This window comes from Thalassophryne amazonica, chromosome 11 (assembly GCF_902500255.1).
Source record: "Thalassophryne amazonica chromosome 11, fThaAma1.1, whole genome shotgun sequence".
NCBI lineage: Eukaryota > Metazoa > Chordata > Actinopteri > Batrachoidiformes > Batrachoididae > Thalassophryne > Thalassophryne amazonica.
In genome coordinates, this window is record NC_047113.1 from 64,044,745 (window position 1) to 64,057,663 (window position 12,919).

Here is a 12,919-nt window from a genome sequence, read left to right on the forward strand (position 1 = left end):
ACTCTAAGCACTGTCTCTGTGGAGTGATGTTTTCTAAAAGCAGACTGCAGTGGCTCAAAAAGATCATTCTCAGTAAGATGGTCCACAAGCTCCTGTGAAACCACTTTTTCCAGAATTTTAGAGCAGTATGACAGATTTGATATTGGCCTGTAATTATTCAATACACCAAGGTCAAGACTAGATTTATTAAGCAATGGTTTAATCACTGCAGATTTAAAACACCTAGGAACAGAACCAGAGATTAATGAAAGATTAACAATTTCCAGCACACTTGGCCCAAGAATGGGCCACGGGTCCTTAAACAGCTTTGTTGGTATCTGATCAAATAAGCAGGTTGTGATTTATGTAGACATCATGAGCTTCACCAGCACTTCTAGTGAAATAGTACCAAATTTTGTAAATCTAGGTGTCACCTCAGTGATAACACCCACCTCCTTAGCAGGGTGCAGTGATTGAGCAAAGACATGCTGAGATATGTTCAATCTAATGTCTTTGATTTTCTTCTCAAAATAATCCAAGAAGTCCTGAGCTACAAACGGAGAATGAGAAACATTTGGCCATCCATGGATAAGAAATGCTACCGTGTCAAACAAAAATTTTGAGTTGTGCTTGTTTTTATTGATCAAATCAGAAAAGTAGGCCCGCTTTGTAGTCAGTAGTGCATGCTTATACTCTACGATAGCATCATGCCACACAAGGTGTTACACTTCTAATTTGGAACTACACCATTTCCATTCTAGACCTCTAGCCTTCTGCCTGCGGTCCCGCAAGTAACCATTGAACCAAGGCGACTGCAATTTGGGAAGGCAAAGTCTTAACAGAGGTGGTGCAGTCTAATCAAGTGTAGTTTTGAGTAGTGAATTTAAACTATCCACCAGACTGTCTACTGACTGAGCATTCTGCTGCAAACTTCAAGCTAAAAGATCAGGCAGTCTAGCTTCGTGTTCAGTCTTACTCGAAGGTTTAATGCGTCACCGCAGTAATAGGCAAGCTTGTTGCTCCACTAAAGGCGGCAGCATAAATGTAAACCTAATAAGAAACTTTTTATTTTATTTTATTGGCTTTGGACTCCAGAATATACAGGTACTTTTAGCTTCAACCACATTTCCATCATGCATGTGGTAGGATTATTCTTTCAGGGATGAGAATTTTCCTCAGATCCGTGGATTTCAGAGATTCTATGGGTTTCTGGGCTATTTCTGAGATTAGTGTAAATCTGTTGAGAAAAATTTTGGGTGGGTGGTGCAGTGTGGGTCATCCGTGCGAGTTAAATCTTTCCTCGTATGCATGGGAACAATAATAGCGCTGCCGAAACTGCAAGCTAAAACGCACATCGTCATTAGTTACTTTTTCCACCACAGCGAACTTTTAGCCAATGGGAATCTCTGTAATATTGAAAGTCACTGAATGTACCCACACGTATGAAAGTATTGGACATCGATAGTGGTGTAAAAAAAAAAAAAGTTTACGTGGACATGTTTGGAGCAGGAGGTGGACGTGGACAAAGGCAAGTCTCGGTAAATTTGTCCGCAAGGTTGAGCTTCCCGGTAAAGCCCTCTGCACGCAACGTTCAGATTTAATCAGCAAAACCTTGGAAGAACACTGCAAGATGAAGAAACATGTTATCAAATTAATATTAAACAGACTAATCTTCCCGGGTCCAGAGCGCAGAAGAGGCACAGCGAGCCACATAGCCCACAGCACTTGTACCGGTCAGTGATCAAACATCCAGTGCTCAGGTGCGTGTCCAGTAATTCTATTCATGCAATTAAAATGTGTTCACAATCACTGAAATTTTTAAGTGTGTTGCAGTTACTGTGCACGTACTGAAGTGAAATTCAGTGCTGCAAAACCAGCGTTTTGAATATGGATTTTTGTCCAAATTTATTTCCATGTTCCATTTATTTCATCATATAAAACCGTGAACTTAAAAAATATCTATATATATTTTGGCTTTAAAACAAACTGACCCTTCTTCTTCTTTTGTGGCATATAACGGCAGCTGGCATGCTTATTGTTGCATTGGTGCTACCTGCTGCATCAGTCGATTATAGCAGTACTAAATAGTCTCAGTGAGTCCAGTGTCTTTTAAGTATTTAAAAAGCAACGCTTCCCCCTCTCACTTGATCTGATGGCTATAAAATACTTCAGAGAGAAACTTCTTTCAGGCCTTACAGTTGATTTCCTTCAGTTTTTAGTCTTTAATAGATAAACCATTCAAAAATGACAAAATATATTTTGCCTGCATGCTGAAATCATCCTGCATCAGTTTTATTTTTATTTTGGTAAATTCATAGACTGCGGTACAGCTGGTGCACAGGATGTGTGCTTTTTAATGTTACTATGCTGTATGTGTCTGTGGGGTTTTCCTGCTGACTGACATAAGTAGTCGGGCTGCAAACTCACATGGTGTGAGAAATTAGGTCTCTCTAGTGGCCTTGAAATGCCTCTAAAATGCTCAAAACCTGTAGCCCAGCGAGAGTTTTTTTTCTTTACCCATTCTCATCCCTGTTCTTTGCAACATTCCCAGACATGTTCCAGCCGGGAGGACTGTAGTATATTACATAAGCAACATGCTTTTTGGTTTCATCTGGTGCAAGAAAGTTAACAAACATAGAGTATAACCAGTTTATCTTCATTATATTGGTTTTTAATTTGATATACGAGGGCTGTCAATAAAGTAACGGTCCTTTTTATTTTTTTCAAAAACTATATGGATTTCATTCATATGTTTTTACGTCAGACATGCTTGAACCCTCGTGCGCATGCGTGAGTTTTTTCCACGCCTGTCGGTGACGTCATTCGCCTGTGAGCACTCCTTGTGGGAGGAGTCGTCCAGCCCCTCGTCGGAATTCCTTTGTCTGAGAAGTTGCTGAGAGACTGGCGCGTTGTTTGATCAAAATTTTTTCTAAACCTGTGAGACACATCGAAGTGGACACGGTTCGAAAAATTAAGCTGGTTTTCAGTGAAAATTTTAACGGCTGATGAGAGATTTTGAGGTGATTCTGTCGCTTTAAGGACTTCCCACGGTGCGAGATGTCGCTCAGCGCTCTCAGCTGCCGTCGTCAGCCTGTTCAAGCTGAAAACCTCCACATTTCAGGCTCTATTGATCCAGGACGTCGTGAGAGAACAGAGAAGTTTCAGAAGAAGTCGGTTTCAGCATTTTATCCGGATATTCCACTGTTAAAGGAGATTTTTTTTAATGAAAGACGTGCGGACGGATCCGCGCGTCGGGACGCAGCCGGCGCGGTGCGGCGACACAGGAAAAACACCTCCGTGTTGATAACCATTTGTAAAATCCAGGCGGCTTTTGATGGCTTTCAGTGGAGTGAGTATATGAGAAATTGTTTAACAGGCAGGACATGTTCCAACTTGTCCTTAAGGCTTTCAACAGAGGTGTTTTTCCTGTGGCTGAGCGTCGCGGCGGCTGCGTCCCGACGCACGGACCCGTCCGCACGTCTTTCATTAAAAAAATCTCCTTTAACAGTGGAATATCCGGATAAAATGCTGAAACCGACTTCTTCTGAAACTTCTCTGTTCTCTCACGACGTCCTGGATCAATAGAACCTGAAATGTGGAGGTTTTCAGCTTGAACAGGCAGATGACGGCGGCTGAGAGCGCTGAGCGACGTCTCGCACCGTGGGAAGTCCTTAAAGCGACAGAATCACCTCAAAATCTCTCATCAGCCGTTAAAATTTTCACTGAAAACCAGCTTAATTTTTCGAACCGTGTCCACTTCGATGTGTCTCACAGGTTTAGAAAAAATTTTGATCAAACAAAGCGCCAGTCTCTCAGCAACTTCTCAGACAAAGGAATTCCGACGAGGGGCTGGACGACTCCTCCCACAAGGAGTGCTCACAGGCGAATGACGTCACCGACAGGCGTGGAAAAACTCACGCATGCGCACGAGGGTTCAAGCATGTCTGACGTAAAAACATATGAATGAAATCCATATAGTTTTTGAAAAAAATAAAAAGGACCGTTACTTTATTGACAGCCCTCGTATTACTAGATGTTAGCATTTGTTTGATCACTTTATTTACCGTGTTAACAAAGTAGGTGGAATGTCTGTGTGTGTTTGTATGTTACGTGGCAACAGAGAGGTGTGTGTGTGTGTGTGTGTGTGTGTGTGTGTGTGTGTGTGTGTGTGTGTGTGTGTGTGTGTGTGTGTGTGTGTGTGTGTGTGTGTGTGTGTGTGTGTGTGTGTGTGTGTGTGTGTGTGTGTGTGTGTGTGTTCATCCAGAGAGAGAAACTGGTAATACAGTAAGAGAAAACAGGAGAAAAACCAACATGAAGAAGAAAACTATTTGTATGAGGGATGTTTGTTGAACAAAAGGTCACCCTAGAGCAGCGGTGGGCACAGATAACCAAAAAATTATCTTTGATAACAGATAATCAGATAACTGAAAAAGTTATCTTTTATAAAGCTAAACCGATAAACCACCCAAAAATGTATCGGAAGTTACAGATAACTGATAAATTCCAGTATTGTCTCCAGTACACTTGCAACTACTAACAAGCTGATTTTGAGTTTTAACACCACGATCGCTTCTGGTAGCATCAAAGGTGACGACAGACCCAAACAATGAGTCAGCACTTCTGTCCTTGAACATCTTGCCCCCTGCTGGAAGCTCTTGTTTGCTACATGGCTTCCAGCATAGAAGCAAGCTAAGACAAGCCACGAAACTCAATCTCTACTCAATCACAACGCTGCCGTCAGGTAGAGGTCTTGGAAAATAAAGCAGTGCTGAGTTATGGTTTGGTGTATAAATAAAATGAATACTGATAGAATAACTCCATTGATGTCAATTCTGTCATTTGTACAAAGTTAAAATACAAGGTCTGTTAGAAAAGTATCGGACCTTTTTATTTTTTTCAAAAACCATATGGATTTGAATCACGTGTGATTACATCAGCCAAGCTTGAACCTTCGTGTGCATGTGTGAGTTTTTTCACACCTGTCGGTTGCGTCATTCGCCTGTGAGCAGGCATTGAGTGAGCACTGGTCCACCCCTCTCGTCGTTAAGGAAATGGCGGAATGATTTGGAGCTTTGCTGCATCAATTTTTTCCTGAAACTGTGAGAGACCTCCAGGTGGACACCATTCGGAAAATTAATATGGATTTCAGAGACGATTTTATGGGGATTACACAGATTAAGGAGTGCTCCAGCCGGTTTAAAGACCGCCCACAGCGTCTGAGAGCGCGGCGCACTCCGAGCGCCGATCGACAGGCTCAAACCCCGCTGAAACAACCAGATCATTTCCAGCGTGAAGGCTTTGTTGATCCGGGACATTGTCTGACTTTCACAAAAAGGCAGAAGGCATGGACATCAGCACTTTTTCGGCACATTCCACTGTTACAGGAGTTTTTTCATGGAAAAAGAAGAGGATGAATGCGCCACCGTGCCGCTCATGGCGCGGGACAAAACCACCTCCGTCTGTTGGTCTCTCAGGATGGCTTTCAGGTGGCTTTCAGACGGCTTCCTGTTGCTTTTCAGTCGTGTGAATATCCGAGAAATTGAGCATGAGCTGGACATGCCCCAACATGTCCTGTGAGGCTTCATCACGGCGTTGCTTTGCGCCATGCGGGTCCACCACGATGCGCGGGATTCCTCCGCACGTCTGTCTCAATGTGCCGAAAAAGTGCTGATGTCACATCTTCTGCAATTACTGTGCCAGTCAGACGACATACCGGATCAAGACAGCGTCCAGTTTAGAAATGAACGGCACATTCCACTGTTACAGGAGTTTTTATCATGGAAAGAGGAGTGGATCGTATGGTCAGATGAAAATCAAACCTGTTTGATATTCTGGTCGGCCGTTGTGAGGGTGTCCCGCTGCTGAAGCGCTACAAGCATCCAACCTCTCGCACTGTGCCTGTGCAAACACCGCATATATATATATATATATATATATATATATATATATATATATATATATATATATATATATATAAACTTTGATGTTTCCCATTGTGAGTTTTTGTAAAAAAAAATAAGAAATGTAAATTAAATTTGAAAAAAGCTTCTGTTTACATTTTGCTTCTGGAAACACGAGTCCGACATGTGGTTTTTGAATGTACAATGTGTGTGAGAACATAAATCATGCGCTCTGAAATTTTACACAGTGTGGTTCTGTCATACAGTTTGAGCTCGAACCGAGTACAGTGATTGAAAATATCATACAGTGTCTGCCCAGCTTCAGGGCCAATACTGCCATGAACACTGCTGGCCAGTAGATGGCAGTAGAGTGTGAAAAACAAAATTCCAGATAATCCGTGTCTGCTACATTTAAGATGCATGGAATTTAATAAACGCAAACACAATAACAATGTCTATTAACCCAGAGAATATATTCACGAGTGATTTAGGCACTACAGTTTAATGCTATTGTCCGTGGAGCCTGATCAGAGTGTCTGAAATGTATTTCTCCTGTTGTGAACGTACTGAGATTACCCTATCCTACCCATAATGCACTTGGCACAGCATGTCCACACTAAAACCTTTAAAATTAGCACATTTACTTTAAAACTAAAACATATATCTGATATTTTCACTTTATAAAACTTTAGACATGACATTAATTTAAATAACTTGTCCGAAATTTGGTTAAAATTTGAACCATAAGTTAAAAATGTATGCCTCTGGATGACTTGGGTAATATTGCCCGCGTATCAGTATGGGGTTAAAAGAAATGAGTTTTTTTTTTTTTTTTTAACCAGTTGTCCTTTGCCTGCAGAGGATAGAGTGGTTTCTTCTAGAAGCAGCTCTCCTCTGTTTGCAGAGGGTAGAACTACATATCTGCTATGAAACATTTAACAGGTTGGTGCTCAACTGATTTTAAATGTTATAAATGATTGTAGGTGTTCAGCTTTGTTTACCACATTAACGGTCTAAAAATTATCAGACAAAAATTTATTGGAAGGTAATTAGTCCGATAATGATTTTTAAAGTTATCTGAAAAGGTAATCCAATAATGAAAACATTATCTTCGATAATTAGCGGTTATCGGATTATCGGAACTGTGCCCACCACTGCCCCAGAGAGTGTTATGATAGACATGCTGAGAACTGACAGAATGCCTCAGAGGGATCAAGCAGAGGCACAAGGCCACAAGAATGCCCAGCTGAGAAGGCTACGACCACCTCCATCCAGACCAGATCCAGACTGGAACCAAAATAGGAATTTTTAAATAAGAAAATCCTTCATTTAGGCTGTTCACTGAAAGTGAAAATTTCTCTCTGTACTCCTTGTAAAAATGTCACCATGACTCTCTCCTCTGCCATACAGGTCTAGTTCCACCAATCTCAGCAACAGAAAGTTGGTTACAACTACTCACCCAAAAAAAAAAACTTAAAATTTGCTTTTCTTATGAATTTTTGCAATAAAGTCAAATATAGTTTGCAGAGAATCATTAACATTTTTGATTAATTTACAGTTTAAGAGATTTTTTTTTAATTCTACCTTTCCTTTGCTCTCCTCTGACAGTTCGCCCACGATTTACCCAGCCAGCAAAAATGAGAAGGCGTGTCATCGCTCGGCCGGAGGGCAGCTCTGTGCGTCTTAAATGCACAGCGAGTGGGAATCCTCGGCCTGACATTGTTTGGCTGAAGGATAATCGGCCACTAACGGACGACGAGGGTGCCACAGAAGGTGCCGGGGAGAGAACTAAAGGCGAAGGGAGGAAGAAGAAGAAGTGGACTCTGAGCCTGAAGAATCTGACACCGCAGCACAGCGGGAGGTACACCTGTCACGTCTTCAACAGAGCAGGAGAGATCAATGCCACGTACAAACTGGAGGTCATACGTGAGTCATCTTCCTTAATAATCATGTTATGTAAAACCTCACTTGTGCTGAAAGGTTGCAGTGCATGCAAGAAAATGACCCCTGTTCTAACTGCTGAGGTGCCTTGTTCCAGTTTAACACAGTATACCAGAACAGTGGTTCCATTTAGAACCGATCTGTTGATGCTCAGATCAAAAAGCCCCCAACAAGTTTTTGTTGTGAAAGTGTAGGTACACGGACCCACAACAGGGGGCGCAATGAACGGACAATGGAGAAAGGTGAATAACAAGTTTTACTGTTGTGAAAAGAGCACAACCAATACAACAATTAATAATTTGGAGTTTGAAGCCGAAATCTGCTGGTGTCGTGTGGGCAGGCTCAAAGGTAGGAGGCGTCCGTCCTAGTCGAACCGGAACCACCCAGATTTCCTCTGCCACCGAACCCCAGAAGTACTGGAACCGCCAAGTCCCGAATTCCCAGGTGGCCACTGCCTCCGCTCGTCGGATCCGGTACTGCTGGCGGGAAAGAGCACAAACACACAGGTATGGGTGCGACAGCACCCAGTAGACAGAGAGGGGAGAAGCCGCCTCCACCTCTTGTTACAATGAAGCAGGAAAGGTGAGTACTTATCCAAGCAAGTAGCTTTCTGTAGTCAGCTGTCCTGAAAAGGTTTACCAAGGTTTATCAGAGTCTTCAATATGAGCTTGCAGAGAAGGTTACCTTAATCTCAAGGCGATATCTCGGCACTGAGGTGGAGACGCTGTCCTGCTGATATACCTCCGTCCTGAGTGCAGTCAGCTGTGTCCAGTAATGGGTGACAGCTGTCACCCTGGCAGCCTTCGTCGGCGGCAGCGCCCTCTGGTGCCTGGAGCCCGCACTCCAGGCAGGGCGCCCTCTGGTGGTGGTGGGCCAGCAGTACCTCCTCTTCAGCGGCCCACACAACAGGACCCCCCCCCTCAACGGGCGCCTCCTGGCGCACGACCGGGCTTGTCCGGATGGCGTCGGTAGAAGTCGGCCAGGAGGGCCGGGTCCAGGATGAAGCCCTTCTTCACCCAGGAGCGCTCCTCGGGGCCGTACCCCTCCCAGTCCACCAGGTACTGAAAACCCCGGCCCATTCGACGGACATCGAGGAGCCGGCGCACGGTCCAAGCCGGTTCCCCGTCGATGATCCGGGCAGGAGGTGGTGCCGGACCCGGGGTGCAGAGGGGTGAGGTGTGATGGGGTTTTATCCGGGAGACGTGAAACACTGGTGAATCCGCAGTGAGGCCGGAAGCTGAAGCCTCACTGCGGCGGGATTGATGACTTTGAGGACCTTGAAGGGACCGATGTATCGTTCTTGGAGCTTGGGGGAGTCCACTTGAAGGGGAATGTCCTTGGTGGACAACCACACTTCCTGCCCAGGACGATACGTGGGGGCCGGGGCCCGCCGCCGGTCTGCATGTTTCTTCGCCCTCGTCCGGGCCTTCAACAAAGCAGAGCGGGCAGCACGCCACACCCGACGGCACTTCCGTAGGTGGGCCTGGACCGAGGGCACACCGACCTCTCCCTCGACCACCGGAAACAAGGGGGGCTGATACCCCAAGCACACCTCAACGGGGAGAGGCCGGTGGCTGATGACACTTGGCTGTTGTGGGCGTACTCGATCCAGGCCAGGTGGGTACTCCAGGCCGTCGGGTGCGCGGCTGTCACACAGCGTAGTGTCTGCTCCAATTCTTGGTTGGCCCGCTCTGCTTGCCCGTTGGTCTGGGGGTGGTACCCGGACGAAAGGCTGACCGAGGCCCCCAGTTCCCGGCAGAAGCTCCTCCAGACATGTGAGGTGAACTGGGGACCGCGATCGGAGACGATGTCTGATGGTATGCCATGCAGACGGACGACGTGGTGGACCAGGAGGTCCGCTGTCTCCTGGGCCGTAGGGAGCTTCGGGAGGGCCACGAAGTGGGCCGCCTTGGAGAAACGGTCCACTATCGTGAAGACGACGGTGTTTCCCTGGGACGGCGGGAGACCCGTGACGAAGTCCAGGCCGATGTGGGACCAGGGGCGATGAGGCACGGGCAGTGGCTGTAGCTGCCCTGAGGTCTTCTGGTGATTGGCCTTGCCCCTGGCGCAGGTGGTACAAGCCTGGACGTAGTCCCGGACGTCGGTCTCCAGGGATGCCCACCAGAAGCGTTGCCGGACGACTGCCACGGTCCTTCGCACCCCTGGGTGACAGGAGAGCTTAGAACCGTGACAGAAGTCTAGGACTGCGGCCCTGGCCTCTGGTGGGACGTATAGTTTGTTCTTTGGTCCGTTTCCGGGGTCCGGGACACGGGTCAGGGCCTCCCGGACGGTCTTCTCCACGTCCCAGGTGAGGGCGGCCACGATAGCGGACTCCGGGATGATGGGATCCGGGGGATCCGACGGTTCCGTTTTGACCTCATCTTCGTGCACCCGGGACAATGCATCCGATCTCTGGTTCTTGGTCCCGGGGCGGTAGGTAATCCGGAAGTCAAAACGGCCAAAGAACAATGACCAGCGGGCTTGCCTGGGGTTCAGACGCTTAGCGGTCCTGATGTACTCCAGGTTCCGATGGTCAGTGAAAACCGTGAATGGCACGGCTGTTCCCTCCAACAGATGTCTCCACTCTTCGAGGGCCTCTTTCACAGCAAGGAGTTCCCGATTGCCGACGTCATAGTTCCGTTCAGCGGGGGTCAACCTGCGGGAAAAATAGGCACACGGGTGAAGGACCTTATCGGTCTTCCCGCTCTGGGAGAGCACCGCTCCTATCCCTGAGTCCGAGGCATCCACTTCAACCACTAACTGGCGGCTAGGATCGGGCTGCACCAGAACTGGTGCAGACGAGAAGCGCCGTTTCAACTCCTTGAACGCGGCCTCGCACCGGTCCGACCAGGTGAAGGGAACTTTTGGAGAGGTCAGGGCTGTCAGGGGGCTACCTACCTGACTGTAGCCCTTGATGAACCTCCTGTAGAAATTAGCAAAGCCGAGGAACTGTTGCAGCTTCCTACGGCTTGTGGGTTGGGGCCAGTCTCTCACCGCCGCAACCTTGGCCGGGTCCGGGGCGACGGAGTTAGAGGAGATGATAAACCCCAGGAAGGACAAAGAAGTGCGGTGGAACTCACACTTCTCGCCCTTCACAAACAGACGGTTCTCCAACAACCGCTGTAGGACCTGACGTACATGCTTGACATGGGTCTCAGGATCCGGAGAAAAGATGAGTATATCGTCTAGATATACGAAGACGAACCGGTGCAGGAAGTCCCGCAAGACATCGTTTACCAACGCTTGGAAGGTCGCGGGAGCATTAGTGAGACCGAACGGCATGACCAGGTACTCAAAATGACCTAAGGGGGTGTTAAATGCCGTCTTCCATTCGTCTCCCTTCCGAATCCGAACCAAATGGTACGCGTTCCTAAGATCCAGCTTGGTGAAGATTCTGGCTCCATGCAAGGGGGTGAACACTGAATCCAACAAGGGCAACGGGTATCGGTTGCGAACCGTGATCTCATTCAACCCCCTGTAATCAATGCATGGACGAAGTCCGCCATCTTTTTTACCCACAAAAAAGAAACCAGCGCCCATCGGTGAGGTGGAATTCCGGATCAACCCGGCGGCTAATGAGTCCCGGATGTAGGTCTCCATTGACTCACGCTCCGGCCGTGAGAGGTTGTACAGCCTACTGGACGGGAACTCACTGCCTGGAACCAAATCAATGGCACAATCGTACGGGCGGTGGGGAGGAAGCGTGAGAGCCAGATCCTTGCTGAACACGTCCGCAAGGTCATGGTACTCCGCTGGCACCGCCTTCAGATTGGGCGGGACTCGGACCTCCTCCTTAGCTTGGGAGCCGGGAGGAACCGAGGAACCGAGACACTCCCGATGGCAGGTTTCGCTCCACTGAACCACCACCCCGGACGGCCAATCAATCCGGGGATTGTGCTTAAGCATCCATGGAAATCCTAAAACCACACGGGAGGTGGCCTGAGTCACGAAGAACTCGATCACCTCCCGGTGGTTGCCTGACACCACCAGAGTTACTGGAGGTGTCTTGTGTGTGATTGGTGGGAGTAGGGAGCCATCTAGTGCTCGAACCTGCACAGGCGAGGTAAGAGCCACCAGAGGGAGCCCTATCTCCCTGGCCCATCTACTGTCTAGCAGATTCCCCTCAGAGCCCGTGTCCACCAGTGCTGGGGCCTTCAGGGTTGAATCCTCAAACAGGATCGTGACTGGGAGTCGTGTAGCAATGTGGGTATGTCCCACGTGAATATTTTGGCCCACCCCTGGCCCAGTCTCTAAGGGCGGGCGTTTGGCGTTTGACCGCTCGGGGCAGTCTCTCACATGGTGCTCTATTGAACCACAAACAAGACACGCTCCGTGGGTCCATCTCCTTTGTGCATCTGGTGCCCTAAATGTTGCCCTACTCGTGTCCCTAGCTTCGTCAGTAGGGGGAGCTGTGACCCCACGGAGCGCAGGAACAGAGGAGCGTGGGGAGGGCGGAGCTCGATCGGACCCGGAAGGGAGAGGGACGACGCGTGCCTGGCCACGCCCTTCGCCTCGTTCCCGACGGCGTTCTTCTAACCGGTTGTCAAGCCGTATGACCAGATCAATGAGCCCATCTAAATCCCGCGGTTCGTCTTTAGCCACCAGGTGCTCTTTTAGGACCAGAGACAATCCATTTACAAAGGCAGCGCGGAGGGCAGTGCTATTCCAGCCGGATCTCGCTGCCGCGATGCGGAAGGCGACTGCATAGGCAGCTGCGCTCCGACGTCCCTGTCGTATGGACAGTAATGCGGTTGAAGCGGACTCTCCTCTGTTGGGATGATCGAACACCGTTCTGAGCTCCCGTACAAACCCGGCGTATGACTGAAGGAGCCGTGAGTTCTGCTCCCAGAGCGCTGTAGCCCAAGCGCGTGCCTCCCCGCGAAGCAGATTTATCACATAAGCTACCCTGCTAGCATCAGCTGCGTACATCACGGGACGCTGAGCGAAGACGAGCGAACATTGCATAAGGAAGTCCGCGCACGTCTCCACACAGCCGTCGTACGGTTCTGGAGGGCTTATGTATGCTTCTGGGGACGGAGGAAGGGACCGTTGAACGACCAGTGGAACGTTACTTTCACGCGCAGGGTCCTCGGGAGGGA

The 12,919-nt window shown here is 48.3% G+C and overlaps 1 protein-coding gene across 1 annotated transcript in view; it reads left to right on the forward strand.

The window, feature by feature from the left end:
• fgfrl1a (fibroblast growth factor receptor like 1a) overlaps positions 1–12,919 on the forward strand; it is a 183,399-nt gene that overhangs the window by 152,135 nt on the left and 18,345 nt on the right. The window contains exon 5 of the mRNA XM_034181988.1: positions 7,488–7,805. Within this exon, the coding sequence (XP_034037879.1) occupies positions 7,488–7,805 (318 nt within the window). The remainder of the gene's footprint in view (positions 1–7,487; positions 7,806–12,919) is intronic.